The sequence below is a fragment of the Vulpes vulpes genome, chromosome 4 (genome assembly GCF_048418805.1).
Source record: "Vulpes vulpes isolate BD-2025 chromosome 4, VulVul3, whole genome shotgun sequence".
Classification (NCBI taxonomy): Eukaryota; Metazoa; Chordata; class Mammalia; order Carnivora; family Canidae; genus Vulpes; species Vulpes vulpes.
In genome coordinates this window covers 145,800,845-145,825,439 of record NC_132783.1, presented here as the reverse complement: position 1 = coordinate 145,825,439, position 24,595 = coordinate 145,800,845, and the positions used below count along the sequence as shown (strand labels likewise).

General features: G+C 46.1%; 1 protein-coding gene across 1 annotated transcript in view; it reads right to left on the bottom strand.

The window, feature by feature from the left end:
• The window catches only part of MARCHF11 (membrane associated ring-CH-type finger 11), a 95,990-nt gene that overhangs the window by 5,776 nt on the left and 65,619 nt on the right, over positions 1–24,595 (bottom strand). Inside the window, exon 3 of the mRNA XM_072757298.1 lies at positions 15,892–16,084. Coding sequence (XP_072613399.1) covers positions 15,892–16,084 — 193 coding nt within the window. The remainder of the gene's footprint in view (positions 1–15,891; positions 16,085–24,595) is intronic.

The window sequence follows — 24,595 nt, the reverse complement described above, 5'->3', positions numbered from 1 at the left end:
TCTCTCTCCCTCTCTCCCCACCTTGCTCAGTGAAATCTACACATATTCTATAAAACATAACCAATGTCATTCTGAGGAATCATTTGTACTTTGGAGACTTTGGGTCCCATTTAATCCCACTTAAGAACAATTTAGAGTCAATCTCATAAAGTGGACCCAACTTTGGCTCCTTAATTTCTATTAGCTGAAGACCAGAGCATGGCTGCTCAAGAAACATTTATAATTAAGACTGGGGTCCAAGAGACCCCTTGTTGCATGATCTTTGCTAGAGTGTCTTAAAATATATTAATCTTCCTGGAGTATTTTCCCGATTGACACCCAATTTAAATGCCCAACAGTTATGGAAACTTGGATGTGACGGTAGAGGTAAACGGTTTAAAAGTCACTCCCTCATTGTTCAATCGTGTTAATATGAATCCGGAAGAAATAAACATGGGTGAATCCTTCTTTGTCTACTGAATACTTTTTGTTGAACTGAACATGTATGGAGCTTAAAGAAAAAAACAAAAATTCAAAAATATAAAACTTACAGAGATGAAAACTGAAAGACTATATATATATATATATATATATATATAGAGAGAGAGAGAGAGAGAGAGAGAGAGAGAGAGGGAGGGAGGGAGAGAGACAGGCACATATTTGATGACCAGGCCAACAAGACCACGGAGGAATCAGCTGCAGTTAACTGGGACCAAAAATAAGCCCTTGTAAAGAATTTTAGCTCTTCGCCCCATATATATATATGCTGAAGTTACTAGATTCACAAAACAAAGCCATCATAAATTGGTATCTTAAAAGCCAGGTCTTTGGGAACTACAATGTCCTGATTATATGGGGATTTTTGTGAAAATGTATTTCCAGTGCTGTTCATATCAGAACAAATAATGTAAAGAAATATCCCACATAAAAATGCACTTTCATCTATAAAAGATGAGTTGATTTTTTCATTGTTGAATATAAATTATATACATATATATACGTATATATGTATGTATGTATTAATTCACAGATTCAACTCGAGATTGGCAGGTTGATCACGATGGCAAAAAGTTCAGAGGCTCAAACACTCAAACTACTGGTAATAAAATCTTCTGTTCAAGAAATGTAATAAGAATAAGAATTATTCACAAACTTCCCACAGCATGAAAACCCTTGCAGCTAGAGGCTGGGTGATTTCCCAGTACTGATGACCTGATCCTCCCAGCCCCACGGTAGAGGACATAACAGTACCCTCGGCCACCCTGCCACTCTCTCTGTCCTCCTGCCTGCTCAGGGAAGTCTGCAGCCATCAGCCTGGATGCCAAGAGCACATCGGTGCTGGATCTTCAATGTTGATGACATCACTGCCTGGCGATGGAACAAGACGGCAGAGCCAAATTTTAATAAGGAGCGTGATAGCTTACTAATTGGCAGGGAGGGAAGCATACTCTTTTCTGAAAGGTCCCGACATAGGTTGAATTTGCTTCTTGACCTACCATCCCCGTTGCAGTTAATGACCATCTTCCAAGTCAATTAAGCTAAAACCTTGGAATCACCTAGACTCCTCTATCCTCTCGCACAAAATTCTGCTAATTCTATCTTCTCAGCAGCCGTAAGACAGACTTCTCTGGAATGATCGCTCCTACATTTTCACAATGAACTATTATAAAACGTGCTTCAAGACCCACATTCTCTTGTGATTTCTTCTCTGACCCATTCAAAATTAGTCCTTCCCTCCCGCCTTCTACCACCACATAGGAATTACCTGCATCGTTCTACTCGTTACCCGTTGTGGAATAATTTGTGTGTATGCCCGTGACCTCAATCAGCTGTGTGCTCCCTGAGGACAGGAGCCCTATGCCTACTTTGACGCTTCAGAGTAGAAGCTCAACAAATCTTCACTAAATGAGAGAGAACGAGAAAGAGGAGAGTAGTCGTTCCTGGAATCTAAAGGATAACAAGGGTCAACTTAAGTCTAGTTGTGATGGTGCCACAAACACAAAGGTCTCAAGTATTGTTCTTTAAAATGGTAGAGAACTAGCTTAAGATACCAGATGGAGACATGCACTCCAAAGGGTTTAGGAATCAGGGCCCACGTTTCATACATATATGAGCATACGTATGTGTACACACACAGACACACACACAGCCTGGCAGGGGATGGAAGAGCTCAAATTCTTTACAAGGACTTATTTTTGGTCCCAGTTAACTGGGACTCCTCCGTGGTCTCGTCGGCCTGGTCATCTGATATGTGCCTGTGTCTAACACTCATGAGCCGAGGTAGTCACAGAATGACTGCGCTTAGGCCTAAAGCCTAAGAGGCGGATATGGAGTCTTTTCTGCCATTTCCCGGCAAAACAGGAAGAATCAAAGAGATGCTGCCCGTTCATCTGACTACTTGCTTCTCTAAGAAGCCAATCCATCAATCAATTATTTTAATGATTTCTTTTATTCCTTAGTAGATATGAGACTCCTGATCTTTCAATCACTAGCCCTGCCTCTCAAATCTACCTTTGGCATAGCCGCAGAACCTTCCTCGAAAGTTGCAAGCTTTGTTACACGTTATAAAACACGCGATGCATTAATTTTTTAAATGGATTAAGAGGATTCACCAGAGAGAACTGTTACATCATCTAAGCTTCTACCCAAAGGGCCTGTGAAAAGAGTGACCTATGGATAGGATTATTTCGACAAAAGGAATAAGTAAGCCCAATGCCCTTGATGATGACAAAGATATCCTGGAGTCCTCCTATGACTGGGAGTGTGGATTAGAACTAGTTTAATTTCAGCCGAATATAACTTGAAGTCTCTCCTTCGATTCGTGAACTGATGAAACACCTTTTGGCAAAGGGGTGACATCATAAACAGTGATCGGCAGTGGACATAGTCACTTAATTTCAAAATTAAAAATTGTCGGGTGTGATTTAATCTAACTCCTTTTGGGGATGAGGACTCTGAGGCCCAAAGAAGTGACACGGCTCGCCCCAGGGTTCACCGCTAGTGCTAGAGCCCAGGATCAGAGCCAGACCTTTGAGGCCTGGTCCAGTGTGTTTTCCTCTGCAAGAACTCAGACCTCAGGAGCCATCCTTGGCCAAAGCCAGTCCACCCTAGTGTCTCGTTGCCCCAAGGGATGTTATATTATGAAGCAGATAGAATCACAGTCCCTTCCGAGGCTGGGATGGCACGTTCTTCTCTGGTCTTTATCTTGAAGGGTACGCTGCAGCGTTGGGAAGGATTACAGTGACCCTCACAATTTATAAAAGTAACTCCGTAAACCCCAGTGTAACAGTATTGGGTGAAAAAAAGACCCTATCAACGTCCATTTTCTGTGCTAAAGTTTTCCGAATGGAGACTCTACTTTGGTAGATTTCTACTTGTTTTCCACGTTTTGGTATATGGACTAAAAACAGTTCTTTTTTTTCCCCCCCTTAAGTAAGCTCCATCCCAGCACGGAGCTCAATGCAGGGCCCAAACTCACATCACTGAGAACAAGACCCAAGCTGAGATCGAGAGTAAGATGCTGAGCTGACGGAGCCACCCAGGCGCTCCAGACCAGACACGGTTCTTAGAAGGAAAGTGTCAGTGGGCTCTTCCCAGCGGCGGGCAGAAACAAGCACAGCTAATTTTCCTCCTTTTCCAATGGACGAACAGTCTACGGCAAACTCACAGAGCACCATTTTATTAATCTCTAGAGTAAAGCAAACGTGTATTGGTTGTTCTATTTTTTTCAGGGTGAGAATGATACGTAAAAAGATCTAAACTGAAATATCTAATTAAAACCCGTTCATCTTTGCATCTGTAATAGGCTACTGCATCTTTGTTGGCTTTGTTTCTCATTTCTCTTAAATCGTATAGGCGGTGGGTGGAAATTCCACACAAAAGCAACCACCTAAACGTAAATAAGATTTCTAACTCTTTGGGATCCCTGGGTGGTGCAGCGGTTTAGCGCCTGCCTTCGGCCCAGGGCGCGATCCTGGAGACCCGGGATCAAATCCCACGTCGGGCTCCCTGCATGGAGCCTGCTTCTCCCTCTGCCTCTCTCTCTCTCTCTCTCTCTCTCTCTCTCTCTGTGTGTGACTATCATAAATTTAAAAAAAAAATTAAAAAAAAGAATTCTAACTCTTTGATTTCACTCACATGACATCAGTAAGATTTTTTTTAATTGAAAATACTAATGGGATTTTTTAACCTGAATATTAAAATGCTCAGACCTTCAGTTTCCTTAATATTCTATACTGTGATCCAGCAACAAAATTCAAGGTTTAGATGCGATTCTTTACATACAAATTCTTATTAGAAAATTGTTTCACTCACATCATTGGAAAGAGATTGGTCTTGGGACGCTGTGTTAGACGTTGCCCGTCCTCTACTAATGTTTCAGCATGTTCTACAGGCTCTGTTGGCTTAGAGAAGTGAGCAAAGACTTCACAAAATGGCTACATTGCTTTGGATTGGGGGGGGGGACAATTTTCCCTCTATTTCTGATCTAAAATCAGCTCCCCCATACCTCAAAAATCTTCATTTCTATCGTTACGCCCTAGATGTTTGTGACTGCAACTAGCATGGTTTTGCCTCATGAACAAACATCATCCTGTAAATGAATCATTCGAGCTCAGAGTATAAGGAGGGGCATTTGCTAAATAATAAATAGAATTAACTGAATCACGTAAATATTCGGACACAGACTCTGGAGCCACAAGGTCTGAATTCCAGTATCAGGTCCCTCTTCCAATCTGTGTGACCTTGGGTGGGGGGGTGGGGACTACTTACTGGAGCCTTAGGTGTTCTCGTTTCTGAGATTAGAAGAGCAACAGTACCTACGCCTCGTCGAGTGTTGGGAGGATTAAATGGGGAATTTGAAGAAAATTGCTTTGAATAATACCTGGATTAGAAAACATAACCTGAGATAGCACTGCAGGTATGGTCTTTAAAACCTTATTTCTATGTATTTGGAAGCAGCTGAAAACACGTACAGGCTTCAGTTCTGTGCTCATATCTGTGCTTCCTCGTGCCCTGAGTTCGTGTCCTGCTCCCTGCCGGTCCCCCCACACCCCCAGGCCTCTGTGTTGTGCAGTGAAGCATCATCTAGCAGAGGGGTCGTGCTCACATTCTCTTCAGTAAATAAAGTTCTTGGCTGCAAAATAGTTCAAAGCCAGGAGATTGCCCCAAAGAGGCAGGAGCCAGTTTGGAAGAACAATCCCCCGGATTCTAGGTTAAGGGGCTGCGTCTTCGAGCCGGGGTTCCCACCGCCACGCAACCTACTGCGATCTCTGCCCCCAGGAAACTTCCCATTGCGAGCGCGGTGGCCTCGGGACGAAGCCGCTGTCCAGGTGGCCGGGGACACGCTCCAACCTGTCTGGGCTGCTCGGTGTGCAGGGCCCGTGCCCTCTGGCTCCCACCACCGTCTCCCAGGAAGCAGTAGCGGCGCACGGAGGGAGGAGTGAAGTCGCACAGACGGTACGCGGTGCAGCCCTACAGATGCCCCTTCCCGCCCCGCCACTCTCGGCCATCACCGGTGACTGTCCCCGGCTCCCGCGAGGCACACACGGCTGCAGGCCGGTGCGGACGGGCCCCCCGGAACCTGCTGTGCACCCCGGCCTCCACTGCCTCCGGCCCCCGGTGCTCTTGCCCTGGGGACAAGCACCCCGTCCGGGCTCCTCACCCACTGTCGCAGGCTCAGCCCCCCGCACCTCCCCTTCACTCCCCAGAGCCCAGGACTCACACCCCACCCTGTGGTGGCTCTCGGGGTGCTGGAGGCAGAGGTGGGTCCCTGGGCCCCCCGCTCCAGCCTGGGTGCCAGCTGTGCCAGCGCTCGGTTGACCCCCCCACAGCCTGCTGCACGTCAGGGCCCCTCGCTCCCCCACGGTGCCTGGGCCCGCAGCCCGGAGGTCGTGGGCCACCCCTTGCCGCAGCCCAGCTCCGCTCCCACGGGCACCCAGCCGCCGTCCGGGGCCTGGTCCCTCACTTCTCCCGGGGTGTCTTCCCGGGCCACCAAGCATGGCTCTACCATTAGAACAGGCACCTGCCCGGCTCCATGCCCAGCGTCAGCTTCTGCCTTGGGCGCCCTGGTGCCCCCCCCGGCCCTCCCCAGTGCCCCCAGCCTGCCTTCCCGCAGCCTGGCCCACAGGGTCCTGCACCGTAACCCTCCTCCGCCGGCTGCCGGGTCCCCCTGGCCTCGCCTGGTCGCGGCGCCCTGCACACCCTGCCCCACCCGACAGACTCTCGGGCTCCGAGCCGGTGCGGAGCTGCAGACCCTGCACAGAGCCCCCCGGCCGCACCCCTGGGCCCTGCAGACATACGGTGAAGATGTTCCCACAGACCTACCGCCCCCCCAGCTGCCCGTGGGCCTCCCACACTCCCGTCCTGTGCCCCCCATCCCACTCTGCCTCCATGACTCCCACTGCCTACCCGGGATCAGCGCCCTGGGCCCAGCGGCCGCCTGGTCCCCCTAAGGCAGGGCCCGGGCTGCCCGGATGGCCACCCCTCGGCCTCGCACACGCCCTGTGCGCCCGCGCCCCCGCTCCTTCAAGCCCCCGCTGCCAACGCTCTTTCTTCAGTACCAGGCTGACCGGCCACCCGCAGCGGCCGCCCTCCCGGGGTCCCCACCCGTGCCCCGCCCACAGGCCCCTCTACACGGTCAGACCCTATCCCCGCTGTGGCTCCCCAGCGAGCATCTCTTGCTCTCGTCACGCCGAATTACGTGAGTCCTCAGAAATACACGATCTCGTTGCTGACGGGCTTGGGCGGCCCCTTTCACGCTCTTTGGCCCCTTTCACGCTCTTCAAAATTTAGCTCAAGATTTCTCCCTCCCCACAGATGCTGCTGCCCCCAAGGACGCTAACCAGGCTCCCACCTGCTCTCACATACGTTTGTCTCCTGGAACCTTCCATTTTCCACTTGAATCGCTCATCCCCCTGTCTCCCTCCAGCAGCTGGAGAGCAGGGAAACATGCTATATTCTGGGCTCCACAAACCTTTTCTGGAAAGGGCCAGACGGCAAATGTTTTAGGCTATGAACACTCCGGTGTCTCGGCGACGAGGCTGTAACTACTCGTGTCTGGGTTCCAAGGAAGCTTTACCGATGGGCCCCGAACTCTGCACGTGGCCTAATGACCGCATGTCCCGAAGTACTACTCTTCTCTCGATATTTTTTAAAGACATTTTTCGGGATGTTAACAAGCATCTTTGATCACGGGCTGTTCGAGAAGAGTCGGCGGGCCCTGTGCTTCCTAACACGTCTGTCCTGCTCTCTAGGCTTGTAACTACATGGTCAACACTCGGACAACCTCGGTTCCGGAGACGACTGGTTCCCTCTGGCTCACGTGCCGCCAGCTGAGAGAGACACGGCTGAGGGGACCACGTTTTCTCTGCAGACGATGGAAGTCGACAATGTGCGCGGTTTTGGTCTTTGCTCCGCTGACTGTATCCACGTTTCTCCAAAAGAGCTTGAACTTCACAAGGTCCAAGGCGAGGAGGGCAGTGGGTCGTCTTCTCCGGCGTGCGGAGGCCCAGAGGGTCGGTCTGCAGGGAGAGCCCATCTCAGGGCCGGCTCTGAGGGAAGGCCCGGTGGCGAGACCCAGTCCCTCCGGTCTAGGCCCTGGGCTTTGAGGGCAGCAACCCCTCCGGAGACTCACCTTGAGGATAATCTCTAGAGAAATCGGCCAACGCCCGTATGGTTAAGGCGTGAGAAAAGCACCTAATCCTGCCTTCAGACGGAGAGCCAGGGACGGAGCCCTTCGGAGCACGTGCGAGGTGAGGACGTGCTCCTGCTCCGACGCTTCCGACCTAGAGGCCCCTCGGGCCGCCCTCTGGGAGCCCACAGGGGTGTGCTCTGGAGCCAGAAATGCAGTGATCGTGCGGCCTCCTGCTTCAGACTCTTGCTAAGTGAGGCCGAGCCATGTCCGGGCCTGACGCCTGCTTAGACCCTGACGCGGCCCGCACGAGCCAGCCCCGGCCGGGGACAAGTGTGGACGGAAGCCCAGGAGGGCTCGGGCCCGGGAGACGCGGCCTTGCGGCCTCCCTGCCTTAGCGCCTGGGCCCCAGCTCCCAGCCAGTCCCCGTCACTCTGCCAAACAGCGAGGGGCTTTGTCACCCGCCTGACGCACCCCCGTTACAGCCTCCCGGGCCTGCGCGGACGCCTCCAGGGGCACCCCAGAGCCCTGCCCGTGGCTCCCAGCGGCCTCTGCTTCCCTACGTCTGCGCTGAAGGCCGACGACGGACCTTCAAGCTCTGTTCTCTGAAACGGCTTCAGTAGCTCAGCTCCCAGGCGTGGTGCTGGTGACCGGGGTGGGAGAGCCTACGGGCCCAGGGAAGGCCGGAAATGGGTTCCCAGCATTTTGTGATTAAAAAAAAAAAATAGGGCAGCTCAGGTGGTCCAGCATTTTAGTACCACCTTCAGCCCAGGGCACGACCCTGGAGACCCGGGATCGAGTCCCACGCTGGGCTCCCTGCATGGAGCCTGCTTCTCCCTCTGCCTGGGTCTCTGCCTCTCTCTCTCCCATAAATAAAAAATCTTTAAAAAAAAAATAAAAATTTTTACATATATTTGGAGTCTTCTGATCAAACTTGCTGACCGTGTTGAGTGGGGTGGGCTGCCCTGCTCATGCGGACCTGAGAAGAGGTGTGGGGGCGTCGCTGGCTGACATCCATCCTCCCCGCTTTCCAGAGAGGAGGCCCACCCAGATCACCCTGGGGTCTAGGGTCGTGGCTCTCCGGCTCCACCAGACGTCCTCAGTCCCTTTGAGCAAGACGGTGCCTACCCAGGCCCGGGAGAATGTGCTGAGCAGGACTGTTCTCTTGCACATTTTTCACCCGGACAGATTTTTGCATTTACCCATAAATATTGTGTCTCTCTACAATGACCCAAGGGCTGCACACTTTATCAACTTTGCCTAAATTTCTCTTTTAGACACTTTCATTCGCATGGTTGACCACCTCCCCCCCGGGACAGTGTAGAACCCAAGGCTCTCCTGTAGTCTCCAGAAAACTTCTTTTCTTTCTGCTCTAAATCACGGCATATTCCAACCTCCAATGCTAATCTCTTTCAAACTCCCTGAGTAAATATGTTGTTTTTCACCGAAAATACTTCAGGAAATATTGTCAATTTCTGAATCACGCTGAGAAGCGCCAGAGAGCATGGAAAATTTTAAACAAGAGATAGTCCAAAAGTCATTTATATTTTGCTTGGAATGCATTTAGGATTCCTTCTCCTTAGTTGATTTACTTTCTTAATCATGCTTTGCTTATGCTAATTGGCTTGTATTTGTTGAAAGCAAGCCACAGGGAGGAAGACAACCTAAAAGCATCATTTTAGGAAGAAACAACCCTGGCACATGAAATAGACCACTGGCCATCCTCAATGAGAAGAACTCATCTGTGATTACCAGGAGTTGGATTATCCTGAAATTCTTGGCCAAAATTCTTCACGTTCCCTCATAAAATATCACAGAATTAGAAAAGGTGCATTTTTAAGTTTCATGTCAGTAAAAGGTTCGATCACATGTGTAACTTTTAGCTGCTCTGCCTGGGGGAAGAAAAACCCAGCACAGGGAAACAGTATGGAACGCGAGAGAGAAATATTACCTTGGCTTTCCAACATGTAAGCATATGTCTGATATTACCAAAGACCACAGGGATATGTGGTATTTATTTATTTGAACTTCTATAATGAAATGGGAATATATTACCAACTGGGTTCTCTACATTGTTTATCTGTGTGTGCCCAGGAACCTTGAGCTCCTAGATCATCAACTATGGAAAACAGATTTTTCAAAACTAAATAGCTGTAAGAATCCACATGATTTTTAAAATTAATTAGATTTAGAATAGAGGAAAATAAAACCTGACGTTGGAGAGGATGGAATTTCTGCAAAAGGAGCATTTTTTTTTTTTACAGTATTGACTATAATTGGTACATTAAGGAGAAGTTACTTTGATCTGATCCTCATCCAAGCCTCTATCAGGTTCTTTTAAAAAAAAAAAAATTCCCCAATATCCACAGTCTTCAAAAGCAGGACAACATAAGCAATCAGGTTATACTTAATTTCATTATTCCACAACGGCCCCGGAGAGACGTGTGGCTCCGGGTGGGTCCGCGTGCCTGTCCTCTAAGCTGAGGCGCGGCGTAACCCAGAGACGGGCAGGAGCAGACTCAGTACTTCAGCCACAGACCCAAGTGCCAGAGGAGGCAATTTTCCTAAAAGCAATTTCTGGGAGCACTTCCCACGTGGAAAAAGAGACAGACTGAGAAGTGAAACCCCTTGAGCGTTTGATGGTATCACAGATACAAGACGCTGGTCCTGCGCTCCTGACCTGTGCGGGGAGGGGCGGGGGGAGGGGAGAGGCAGGAGCCTTGACCTGGATCCCATCTTTGGGCTTCACCTACAGGAAGAAGAGGGGGAGTGTTTACAGGGCACAGCTGGTGTGCGCCCCTCCGACCGCACCCCCAAAGACGCCAGGCAGGACAGGCCACACCCTGTGAGCCCAAACAGTCATGAGACAGACTTTCGGGAGAGCAGGCTACAGGGAGACTACCAAGGAGAATGGCAGGAAAGCGGGGGCCCCTGTGTCCAAGCGTGGGGAAGTGGGGTTCTTGGCTGCCCGGGGCAGTGCGAACCTAGGGCCCTCGGAGAGCAGTGCGCGCGCACTTACTGCTGAGCCACTCGCCCCCTTGCCTGCCTGTGCCTGCCCACACCTGCCCCCTGCACCTGCCCCCACCTACCCTCGCCTGCCCGCACCTGCCCGCACCTGCCCCAACTGCTCCCGCCTGCCTACACCCGCCTGCCTGCGCCTGCCCTCGCCTGCCTGCACCTGCCCTCACCTGCCACGCCTGACCCCGCCTGCCCGTACCTCCCCGCACCTGCCCGTGCCTGCCCTCGCCTGCCCGTGCCTGACCACACCTGCCTGCACCTGCCCCCGCCTGCCTGCGCCTGCCCCCGCCTGCCCTTGCCTGCCCGCACCTGCCCCACCTGCCCGTGCCTGCCCGTGCCTGCCCTCGCCTGCCTGCACCTCCCTGTGCCTGCCCGCATCTGCCCGCATCTGCCCGCCCAAGGAAACACTCCCAGGCCGTGGGTTTCTACCTGTGCAGGTGCTGAGCCTGAACACCCACCAGGACGAGGACGGTAAGCAGTCACCCGTGGGCCCCGACGGGGAAGACCTCTATGTCAGGCCGCACAAGGTGACCGTGTTTCCAACGAGCTGAGCAGCACGATCTGCTTGCACCGAGACACCCACATATCTGGGCCCGTGCACACCCGGTGAGAGTGAACGCCTCCCCCTCCCCCCCCCCCCGTGGACCGGTGGAGGCTGCAGGGCTGGTCTCCCTGGAGGCCTCCTGTGCTCACAGGACGGGTTGTTCAAACATGGTCATGTTGATGCCACGCGGACAATTAAGGACAATGTTTTTAAAAGAACAAGCGTGATCTAAGTTTTTAAGTTTTAGACGCGCAACTGGTCTCTTTTCGGGCATCTCAGGGAAGACCGAGCCATCCTGCGGGCACGCGGTTGGCCCCGATGTGCCGCGTCAGCGCCGCGAGGCCCGGGCTCCGCTGTCCCTGCTCGGGAGGCCGCTCACGCAACGGGCTTGCGGTCTGGCTTCGCCGCTGGGCCGTGGTCACCGGGTCCTCCTGGACGCGGACGCCACCCGCGACGCCACTGTCCCGTGTCAGAAGCCTGGTAGGGAGCGGCCCCTGGTGCCCGTGGCTGGCTCCGTCCCCCGCCTTCCGTTCACCACGACGGGTACTGTCCTCGTGGAACGAGCTTCCTCCGAATCCGGCGCCAGCGCAGGGGCCGCCTGCCCTTCTCTCCATGTGCAAAGGCCGGGGCCAGGGGCCAGCCCCAAGCCCCCCAGCCCCACGCCTTCCGCCGGGCACCTGCCGCCGACTCAGCGTTTGGAACCTTCCTTGGTCCGCCGTGCACATCTCAGGAGGGAGCCAACCCGGCCTGCTTCGGTCACTCTCCGTAAATTACTGCCCCGGGCTCAGGGATGTCAATCCTGGATTGCGGGTTTCCTGGGGACAAGCACAGCTGCGTGCCGCTGTCTAAGTGTTGAGAGGGCTCAGGTGTAATGACGCGTGATCGCTCCACACTCCGACCTCCTTAAGGCACACACGCCCCCTCCCCGCCCCTCCGACCGCCCCCGGCCACCGCCTGCTCAGCTTTACCAGCTCTCCCTCAACCCTCTTCAGTCCTAGTCTTACTTTCTTCACCTGTCTCGGCACAGAGCTTCTTGGTCATTTAGGAAATACCACCTGTTTATCCAGGTGAGGGGACCGGTGTGACTCGAAACCCTTACACGTTTCATTGCGATCATCGTCTAGGCTCTGCGCTGTCCAGGGTGATAGCCACTAGCCACGTGTGGCTACTTTATTGAAATTTAAGTTAATTTAAAGAAAATTAGATCGGAAGTTCAGTTCCTCCTTTTCACTAACCACATTCAAGTGCTCCAGAGCCAAATGTAGCTCGGCGCTGGCGTCTGCAGTGCTGGACACCGGATATACATTTTTATCATCACGGTAAGTTCTACTGAGCAACCAGAGCCCGGGCATCTCAACTCTCATAGAACCCAGACCCCTGCGACAATTCGACACTTGAAAATGAGAAAAAAACTGAATCTTGGGAAAGGAGAAAAAGGCATGAATTAACAATAAGGAATAAAAGCAAAAACACAATTTCACTGTGTGTGGAAATAAGTAAACAAATTTCCCCCAAGTAAATACGTTTTCGACAAATCTTTGCATTTTCCATTCAACAGTCCAATAATAATAATGTCTTCCTAAGCGTTTACAACCCCTGGCTGGATTATACCATTTCTTCACCCAGGAACAATCTTCTCTAGATTTTCAGAACTATTTTTTTTTTAAACAGAACGCTTATGAAGCCATCAGTCTGCTCCTTCTCATTTAGGTATAAACAAGCTTGAAAAGCTTGAGCAAATGGGGATGTGGGAACGTCTCCATGCACTCGAAGGCCCTCGGAACGGGGGGAGCCAATCTTACATCCTCCAACGGTGACAAGGGAGCCGCCTCCCCACTGGCTAAGCATCTATTCACCTGTCAGCCTGCTTGGCCGTCCCTTCCCCTTGGACTCTGCCTGGAACCACCCCCACCTCACATCAACACCCCGGCACTCACGTCTCCCTGCTTGTCCAGCTACCACCCCCTGCACATCCTTCCAGAACTGCACATCCCACCGTCTTCCCATCACCTACTGACGTGCCTGCCCCCCTGCATGCCCGGGAGCTGCTTGGGGGCAAGCCAGTGACCGACCCTGATTTGTGTCCCCGGCACCTCGCCCCGTGTCCAACACAAAGAAACTTCTCATTGAGAACTGAGAACTGAGCTGAGCAAACTGGACCCAAAGCTATAGACGTGCTTTCCACCCTAACTCAGACCCTAAGTCCTGCAGGGAGGGGTATCTGAGGTATAAGCAATGCAGTCTACTTTGTTACCGTCTACATTTAATTTAACAGACATTGGAATTAATCTGAAATGTCAGCAGGAGCGATTACTGGCTCGGATCCAGTTGGCTATGGATGGTCCACGTGTATTCGCTAACTTGACTAAAGTAGTTTCCCAACTTCTTGAGAAAAAAAAAAAAAGAGAGAGAGATTTTCTCTGGGCCCAAACAGGCTAGTTAATGTGATTACCAAGTGAGAGGAACAATGCTGTTCAATCTGAATTCTTTGACGTTTTTCAAAAATACAAATAAACCCTTAGGTGATGAGATGTGGATTTAATGAGTCAAAATGTAATGAAAGGTATTGTCAATATTTAAAACTTCAATAAAAATTCACCCTCCAAAGTGCAAGCCAGGAAAATATCAACTGGTTCTTGTTCCCAAGAAACGTAACGTTATAAAATGGGCAGATACCCAGATTTCAAAAGGGGGAGCCCAAGTGGGTCATATTCTGCCAAAAAATCTTTAGCTCATATATGCATGTGCTTTTAAAACCAGAATGTAATGATTTTGATTAAAAGACTGGCATTCGCAATCAAAATTTAAGACACGGTGACTCAGCACTAAAGGCAAGCTGTGAAAACCAGGAAAGTGATTTCCTAATCAGGACGTGGGTCTGCGGGTGTGTCCTCTTTCGTGCCTTAACGATGTCAAAAGTCACCGGGGCCCTTTCCCTCCAGCTTGGCCTGGGAGCCTGATGGTTCCTTTGTGTTTTCTTTTTTCTTTTCTTTTTTTTTTTTAAATTTATTTAAATTTATTTTATTTTTCCCTTGTGTTTTCATCTCTCCTTTTCGTAGCAACGGGATATATCACATTTCATATGACATTTATGTTGGAAGACCAAATACACATATGATCTATCTCTGAACCGACTGAGGAATTAATTTGTAGGACAATTTTGCGACTCTCCTTTATTTGGAGCAATACCCCGGAGAGTATATTTGTCTAGAGACTTAGCATTTTCAAATGCTTACAAGTGCATTACCACATTTAATGCAAACTGTTCGTATACATGATTAGCTCAATTATTCAGGCAACATCTGCTCAGTTTACATATTATTCATGACATTTCCCACCTCCCCCCCTTTCTTTTTTCCTTCCTGGCCTGAAATGTGATCATTTTCCTTCCTATTAGTCTTGTACGAGTGGCAAGGGAGGAAGGAAAGGAGAGGAAATTCAGGCTAATCCTATTTTAAAATTTATAGAGTTCTTTTAGGAAAAGAAGTCACTGAGAATATTTAAAACTTCTGGTTAAATTAAGGCTCTGGTGAGTAGAGGCATTAATTTAAATGATTCAAACTATTTTAACATTTGTGACTTATTCAAATTTATAACTTCCAATTAATAACGTAATTGTTTATGATCCTGATTTCCTTTATTTAGGCCTCTGTGCTAGAGATGATTACTTCCGCCTTCATGGGTGAGAAAACAGGACACAGAGAAACCGCGGCCCCGCCCCGGGGAGGCCAGGACTGGGAGCCGGGCGCGGGGTCCCCGGTCGCGCCACTCCCCGAAAGCAGTGGTTCGGGCGGCAGCATGGCAGTGGGCTTGGGAGGCACAGACGCCAGGGGGCCCTAACCTGAATCTCCTACCTGGGCGGATGGCTGGGGCCCGAGAATGAGCATTGCTTAAACAGCAGCAGCGGGACCGCACTTTGGGAACCGCTGTAAAGCAGGGCTGCCTCCCTGCAACCTCCACGCCCCGCAAAGACACCTGCACCCCGAGAGGACAGCGAGCGCCCCTCTGTGTCCCCGGCCCTGCCGCCAAGCAGCCACCACCCGGCGCTGGGGCAGCACCTCACACGCCACGTGGCGCTGCGTGGATCGGCTTCCGTTACCTCCTGGGACGGGGACCCGCAGGTCGGCCAAGAGGAGCGTGTAAGCAACCTTTTTGGTAGGATCTGTTTAAAATATTTGATCCTTTTCCTCTTCTAAGCCACTGAAGTTATTAAGCAAAAAAAAAGGAGCCCAAGACAGAGAGGAAAGCTGACCCCTGGTCCCCACCGCTCAGAGAGCACTTCATGCCCCCAAGGAACCGAGGCGCCCGGCCAAGAGGTGAGGCCTGCAGGTGCCCCTCCGTCCTCTCCCCAGATGCCCGGAGCACCCAGCGTCCCTCGATGCTTCCTTCCCGGGCTTGCGGGAGGGCGGCTGGTTGGCTCTCACGCCGTAGAAACAAATGACTCTCCTTATCTCGCCCCCCCACCCCGTCCTTCCTTCCACTCCTCCTTCCTTTAAATCACTTTAAATGGGCGTCATCCCGTTAATTTTTCAGACTCCTTGGGAAGAGAGATATTACGCTTTTGGAGGGAGGCGGGCAGATTGTGACACCCCAACAGTCAGGTAACTGGAGAACCAAGGTCACGTGAACCACGACATGCTATGTCAGATCCCCCCGGTGGCGACACGGCAGCTGCAAGAAATGCGTTACTGACAGTTAATGTTTAACGTCATGGTCTTACCTATGCACACTAGATCCATAAAACCATACATTCCATAGCAGATTTGAAAAAGGATGTCCTTCCTCTGCCACACTGCATAGGGGCTGAACGCTGACCAGAGGAGCCAGGTCACACTCGCTATTAAGAACAGGGATCCTAGGATTACAGCAATCATCTGAACTTTCTCAACCAGTGTTATAGAAATGCTTTGCCACTAAAAGAAAAACAGAGGCATGTGAGAAAAAGGTGCTGTGTTTAATTTAAAAAGAAAAAAAAAAAAAGAAAACATTTTCAGCCCCATGTTTCTCTTCATAACATTAGACCCTTTTCAATCTGATCAGCCCCCAAATGATTTTTTTTTTCCATTTCATCCAGGCTATAAAAAATAGACAAGCAGATAAAGATTAATGAATTGCCTTAGCTTCGTTGTTTTCAGTAATTCACCGTTCTGCAAATTTAATCTAGTTTTATTCCAGATAACAGGGCTGAGAGTGAACGGCTGAAGAATATTTAGTGCCCGGGATCACATTATTATCTTTCACGCATGCACAAAATTAAATACACTCTGAAGATACGTGTGGAAGACTCCTTTATTCGGAAACTTATTTTGCTCTTCAACACATTTGGCAAGTGCAAAAAGGGGAACTGTCTCTTATTTTTGCAAAACAAAAAATGCAAGAAACAAATATATAAGTTACATAGAACCGTTAAGGCAACACACTAGAATCATAAGGGAACTAGAAGATCGTTCATTATCCGTCATTGGTACATTTCATATACTCAGATATTGCTGAATTTTAATTATCTAAAGGGTAATCTGTAAAGCCATTTTGTCGAGATTTAGAACTTGAAAACAAACGGACTATCTTTCAAATTCACAAATGCGTAAGTAGCACACTATTCAATGGGGAGAATAATTTGGTGTCCTAAGTATCAGTGTTTGTGAGGATTTTACAGTACAGATGATCAAAAGTCTTTCAAGGGTGTTATCAACTTGAAAGAATTAATTAGTCATGTTCTCCCTTTTGCATAATTGAGACAGAAAGAAAACTAGAATTGCTATTATGGTTTGTCAGTAAACAATGAAACTCAAAACAACCTGCACAATTTCATTCTGTGTGAAAGAGCTCTGGCTGGTGCAACATATGGCTTGTCAGAAGAATTCCTAAACAGTTTAAATGAGCCTTAAACACAAATGAGCTTGAACAACCAGTATCCGTTGGGCAAATCGGACATTTCCTTAAACTCTTTACTTACCTGAGGTCTGAACATGTGCATCCCAAATGGCAAGTCGATCGCGACCCATAACCCCCCTCTCTCCCTCACTGCTTCTCTCACCATAGATAATTTGCACATTGTATTTAAATGTGCGCCTTACCTGGCATATGCATGGGAGTTACTAAATTCTACATTTGTTAAAGATTAAATACAAAAATGGACTTGAAATATTTAATTCTCTGAAGTCATTTATTTTTCCTTTAAAAATTTCAGAACCAGAACAGACTGGGTGGCTCAGTTTGTTGGGCATCTGCCTTCAGCTCAGGTCCTGATCTCAGGATCCTGGGATCGAGCCCGGCATCGGGCGCCCTGCTCAGTGGGGAGTCTGCTTTTCTCTCTCTCTCTCCCTCCCTCTCCCCGACTTCCCATCACTCATGTTCCCTCTCTCTTTCATAAAATAAAATAAAATAAAATAAAATAAAATAAAATAAAATAAAATATAAAATAAAATAAATAAAATAAAATATAAATAAAATAAAATAAAATAAAATAAAATATAAAATAAATAACATAAAATAAAACATAAAATAAATAAAATAAAATATAAATAAAATAAAATAAATAAAATAAAATATAAAATAAATAAAATAAAACAAAATATAAAATAAAATAAAATAAAACAAAATATAAAATAAAATAAAATAAAATGAAAATTTCAGAGCCAAATGAGAGTTTGGTGGCATTCTACAACAAGGGTTTAATATGCAGATTCCTTTACTGAAAAATGGATTTTACTTTTACAATTCTGGATGAGTAATAATTAAATTTGTTGACATTATTTTATCATTTCAACCGAATCAACTTATTTCTAGCATGTATTTGAAGTTATTTTTCTTCTACTAGTTTCCTGTCATGATTTTAAACACACTGATTTCAAACTGCCAGGCATTTGAATTTAAAGCCGTTTTTTAACTTTGGTGTCATCGAACAAGTATGAAGTGTCACTGTTTGTTGGTTTTGTTTAGTGTCAGGGCTCACTAAAATGTGCATTGAAATTCAACAACATGGTAAGCAACGCAGAAAGCTACTTCCAACTAGCAGTCATTCCAGAGGGATCCTACCATGTCTGTACGCATTACAATACTCTTTATCAATTTATTAATCACATCAGATACATGAGAACAAAGCATACTTTTAAATCCACGAGGCAAAGATACACAGTCGTGTATATGTGTGTGTGAAAGAGATTTTCACATGCTGAGCCTTATGTTCCAAAATACGTTAAGTCTGAATCACAGGAGTCTTGGCTGAGCAGTGGTGAGTAAGGAGGATTTATCAAGAATGGTATTGGGCACCTGACTGGCTCAATTGCTTACACATCTGCCTTTGGCTCAGCTCATGATCTCGGGGTCCTGGGACTGAGCCCCACATCTCACTCTGCTCAGCAGGGAATCTGTTTCTTTCTGGCTCTCTCTCAAGTAAATAAATAAAAATCTTAAAAAAAAAAAAAAAGAGAGAGAGAGAGAATGGTCTTACGGAGATCTACTTTCCTTTTCTAGAAATCCTTTATGTTCCAGGTTCATACTGTAATTTCAGTGGAGTTAACTTTGGACAGCTCAATATTGTACAATTAATTATATTTAGCTTCAATTAAGCTTACTAATTAATGGATCCATGACTCCCTGCATGACAATTTAGAAAAACCTGGTAGCCACAGGCCTATGTGGTGAGGTCCTACTAACCGCTTAGAGTTTGGTGAGCTGCTCGGGACGGAGGGATGAGGCTGAGGTGTCTCCGGGGACACGGGAAACTGTGGTGGTTTATACCTGAGTCGGCATGACGGCAGGCCACACTGGGCCTGGAAGCTTCTGATGCATGAGGCTTAGCTGTTCCTCGGCTGGGAAGGAGAATGAGCCAAGGAACAGACTTACCGGGAATAAGAAACATTGTGTTTCACACTTGTTTGATGACACCAAATTTAAAACGGCTTAAAATTCAAATACCTGTCAGGTTGGAATTAATGTGTCTTAAAGTTATGTCCAGAAAGCTAGGGGATAAAAAAAGAGAACAATTCTCAATTTCAGCTCACCGAGATGCTTATTTATTATTACCATAGAAATTGTTTTTTTTTTTTTTTTGTGGTAAAGATAGGAAATAATTTGAGATTTCTGAAGCTTATTTCTCAAGAAGGATAAACCGCTCAATCTATAATAAGCTCCCTGAAATTTTTGGTTTTATATCACTCCGGTAATAATGCAAATATGCCAGCATGTCTGAAAGTGCATCGATGTTCTTCATACACTGATGAACCTTAAAATTAGCACCACTTCACTGCATAGCTAATGAGGGCAAATCATTATTGAGACCAAAATCATTAAACTGATTATGAACACAGGGATTTTCCCTTTGAACGCTGATATCATCTTGGTAATTTCTTTGCCCATTACATAATGCTCTTTCTTACTGTTACCACCATGTGCAAAGAGTGGGATTCTTCACATTCTTCCCCTAGGAAAAATAATGCTGCTTTCCACCACTAAGAAACACCCACCTGGCGTCTTTGCCCTGGAAGCCACGCATGATCTAAGGGGCTCAGCCTCAAGAAGCTGTGTTAATGGACCATTAGCTTAGACAATAAAAATAGAAAATGAGTCTCTCGGGGCTTCTCTCTCTATCCCAATGGTATCCAAGGACTGGATTTCAGTCTGTAAGATATTCCGGAATCTTCAACAGAATTTGTCAGCTGTGGAATGTATTTTTCACTCCTAAAACTTACTACATATGGTTGTATGTATATATGTATGTGTGTCTGTATCTGTGTGCGTATGTAGTTATTTAAATTTCTTTCCAAGTTTAGAAAGGTAAGCACTGTACCAACAAGCAGATTGACTCTAAATAATTGCTATTATTTCTTTCTTTCCATAACATTTGAATGTATTTAACTTTTATATTCCTGAAAAGATGTTCACTTCTACACCAACTATTGGATGTATTGTTTCTAGCAAATGTGGGACCAAGTGGTTCCTCTTCTGAAAGTTCATCCTCATTTGGTGTATAGAAGCAGTTGAATAATCAGTCTATATTTATATACGGCCAATATGTCCCAGGCACTTTTCTAAGAGGTTATGCATACTAATTCATTTAATCCCACAACAACTCTGTGAGGAAGGTACTATTATAATCTCTGTTTTAAAGATAAGTAACCTGAGGCAGAGAGAGGACAAACAAGCCAGGCAGTCTGGCTCCTAGGTTCATGCTCTTACATTATAGGGCTGATCCTTGAACAACACAGGGGCTAGGGGTGCCAACCCCCCGCCACAGCCAAAAATCCATATATACCTTCTGAATCCCCCCAAAACTTTACTAATAGCCCACTCTTGACCAGAAGCCTTAGCAATGACAGGGGTGCCTGGATGTCTCAGTCGTTGAGCGTGTGGCTCTTGATTTTTGCTCAGGTCGTGATCTCAGGGTCGTTAGGTCCAGGATCCACGCTCAACAAGGATTCTGCCTGGCGAGTCTTGCCCTCTGCCCCTGCCCCCCTTCACCATGCGTGTCTGCATACTCTCTTAAATAAATAAATAAATCTATAAAAATAAAAAAGAGACCTTAGCGATGACATAAACAGTTGACTAACTCCTGTTTTGTAAGTTATATGTATTATATGCTCCATTCTTACCATAAAATAAGCTAGAGGGGGAAAATGCTAAGAAAATCATAAGGAAGAGAAAATACATTTGCAATATTAAACTGGATTTATCCACAAACATCCACGTATAAGTGACCTCACGCAGTTCAAACCTGTGTCGTCCAAGGGTCAACGGTACTATATAATAGTTCTACTGAGCTCTGATGACAATTAACTACATATACCCCATCTTTGTGGTGACACCACAGTTTTCCTGGTAAACAGCTTCAAGGCTGTCTTCTCTGGCCTCCTGAAACAGCTATCCAGCTGGACTGCTAGCCACGAGTCATTTCCCGATCCCCCATGGCACCCCCAAGTCTACACTCCTAATGAAAGGAGCCCCCTGAAAGAAGGCTATGTATGCAGCTCAGTAGATACCCCCAGTATCTACTATATATGCATATAACTGTTGCAGGAGGGAAGGAAGGGATAGAGGGATATGACGAGGAAGAGAAGAAAAGAAGACAGAAGGGAGGAAGAAGGAAAGAAAGGAGGAAGGGACGGAGGGAGGTGGAGAGGGACTTGTACATTCCCCAGTTCTGCTTGATCGGCCTCCCTGTGTTGTCCCGAATGCCATGTACTCCTCATTTTGGTCCCTCTCTGCCTTTGGGCACTTTCCTTTCTCAGCGGGCCATGCCCTTCTCCCCTCTCTCCTGGGTGGAAATCTCTCACCCACCCATAACTGGCTCTCATGCCCCAATCTCTCCTCGTGCAGAATCCCTCTATCGGGACCCCATAAACCACTGTTTATACTTCTGCTTAGTGTGGATTTCTCTTGCATCCCAGACGATTCTCTCCCTGTTGTCTACAGACTGCAAGACTCATGAAGGCAGAAGCTGAGTCTCAGAAAATGCTTGACTGCTTGGTGTCCTGACTTCGGTTTCCATCATCCGACTGCTGCAACGTCATTCTCTGCACGTCCATTCTATCCTCACTAGAGGATCAAGTTCCAGCTCTGGCCAAACCACCAGCAAGTAGACAAGCAAGAATTTAAATTCTGATCAGTTTTCAAAGCCCAAGTACTTTCTAAAATGCTCTTCTCTCCACCTACATAAACTGACACATCCTACATCTGAAAGCAAAAACAAACTGGGCATAATTATACCTCTCTAAAAGGTGGTTGTACAGTTAGGGAAAAGTCAACAAATGCAAAAAGCAGTTGAGCAGAGCAGAGTGCCAACGAAATGGGACCAATCATTTTCTAAATGGCGTTCTCAAATACTTCCTCAGTCTGAAAGCTGCAATTTGTTAAATGAATATTAACATAAAGAAGACAATCTCAAGCAGAGAGACCTCTTTCATTTTACTAAAGTTTGAGAGGAATTAAATAAATTCACTTTGGAAATTACTTAATATTCTCACTATACAAGCTGTTCAGAGATGCACCAAGCTAGGTCCACCAGGCCTAAAAAGACACAGACAACGCACATGGCCTGGAATTGGGTATCACTGTGTGTGACGGTCCATGTCAGTGTGAGATTCTTCATGGGAAATTAAATAACTACCCCAGTAATTACCACAGACTTCTTTGAAACCACGGCAAAATGGTTGCCTTTCCCAATGAAATCTAACTAAGTAACACAGATTTATAACTTCCACAGAGAAAGAAGGATGAAAGAATAAGCTGGGAATTTTCTGTTAAGAAATGACAGGAGCCCAAGCCAAGGTAAGACCAAGTCATCTCCTCATATAAATCACTTCCAGCCAGTAAGATAAGAACTGGAGAAAGGCATATACTCCATCAGGTCTCCAGGAAGCTATTTAGAAAGATGTACCTGTCATTCCATTGTCTGAAATAGTTAATGTACCTTCTCAATTTAGAACCCAATTTCCTCCCCGAAAATAACACGTGCTCAGAGGGAATGAAATTGAACTCAAAGAAAGTAGATTCGTTCAGTGTGCATTAAATCCTTCATTCTAAAGTACTGTTTCACCTTTGTTTTTAAAAGGCAGGCCAGATATGAATCATAAGCTAATAGTTTTGTGGTGTGATGACTTATAGCATGCAATATGACAGGTGGGATTACTTACCAGTGTCACAGGAGAGAACACCTGCTCTTAAGAAATGTCCTCTTCAGAAAAATGAATTTAGCTAAAACCTATTTTCAATCATTTTTAGATGGTGTTTAAATTGAACCACTATAAGTTGGGATTTGAAATACTGGCAGAAACATCTCTATGTGTAATCAACCTGACATGTGGATACAACACTCAGTTAATTATATGCCCATTCTTTGTAGAGTTGTATTTATAAGCTGCATATTAAACATGATTTCATGCTTTGGTGTGGGTCTTCTCTGCTAGAAAAGCATCTTCATAAACTTATCAGAACTGAAATAAAAATCAGACAAAAAAATTTTGCTTTGCCTGAAAAAGGTGAAATTTTTTTTTTTTTTTGAGAAAGGTGAAATCTAAACAACTCAGGGAAAATAAATAGGAAAACATGAAATTGCTTCTTTAAAATAATTATAAAAACTGATAAAACTCTAGCAAGGCTAATGAATAAATGCAAAAGGAGGTATAAAAAAACTGCTCCTTATGCCAATTCATTCAATAACATAAATGAAATAGATAAAACATAACTTATCAAAACTGACTCAAGAAGAAATAGAATTTATAACTAATCCTTTACAAAATAATTGAACTTATAATTAAAAGCCTTCCACAAACAAATGAACAAACACCTCAAGGACCAGATGGTTTTATTGGAGAATTTTATCAAACATTTGAAAAAAAATAATATCAAAGTTATATATACTCTATCAGAAATAAAAGAGGGCAAAATATTCCCAACTTATTTTATAAGGTCATGCAAAATCCTCATACCAAAACCCAAAAAAGAAAAAGAAAAAGGTTATAAAAAAATTAAGGGCTAATATTCACTATGAGAATAAATGAAAATTAATCCTCTACAAAATATAAGCAAATCAAATCCAGCAGTATATAAAAAGAATAGTGCATCCTGAATAAGTAGGATTTATCCTAGGCTTGAAATGTTGATATAACAGAATGTCAATCAATGTTAATTAATGATATTAAGAAACTAAAAAAAGAAAAAGATCCTCTTAAAAGATGCAGTAAAATTATATGGCAAACATTCATGATGAAAACTAGGAACAGAAAGAAAACTTCTTTACCCAAAAAGGGCATCTACAAAATACTTAAAGCTAGGATCATAGTTAATGGGGAGAAAAAAAATGCTTTTCACCCTAAGATCAGGAACTGGGCAGACATGTCCACCCTTATTATTCCTATTCACTAGGGAACTAGAAGTCTTAGTCAAGGGAATAATTCAAGAAAATAAAAATGGTATAAAGACTGTAAAGGAAGAAATATAAAATTATTTCTATTTGAAGATGACATGATTCTCTATGTAGAAAATCCTAGGGAATCTACCAGAAAACCTAACAGAATTAGGAAATTAATTTAGTAAAGCCTCCAAATACAAGGTCAATAAACAAAGGCCAATTGTACAAAACACCAACAGCAAAGAGTTGGAAAATGAAATTACAAAAAACAATACTATGTAAAAAATATCATAAATCATAAATTACTTAGGACTAAAATGTTTTAAAGATAATCTACAAATCGCTACTAAAAGAAATGAAAGAAGACCTAAATAAATGGTCATTATGAAGACTCACTATTATTCAGATAATTATTCTCCCCAAATAATTTAGGTTCTACAGTTAACCTAAATTAACTCATTAATTTAACTTTAACTCAGAAGCAGAAGAAAAACAGTTAAAGCAGAAGAAAAGCAGTATCAGAAAAATAAGATTCTTTGTTACTGCTTACATTTTCAAAACAGAGGCCACTGGT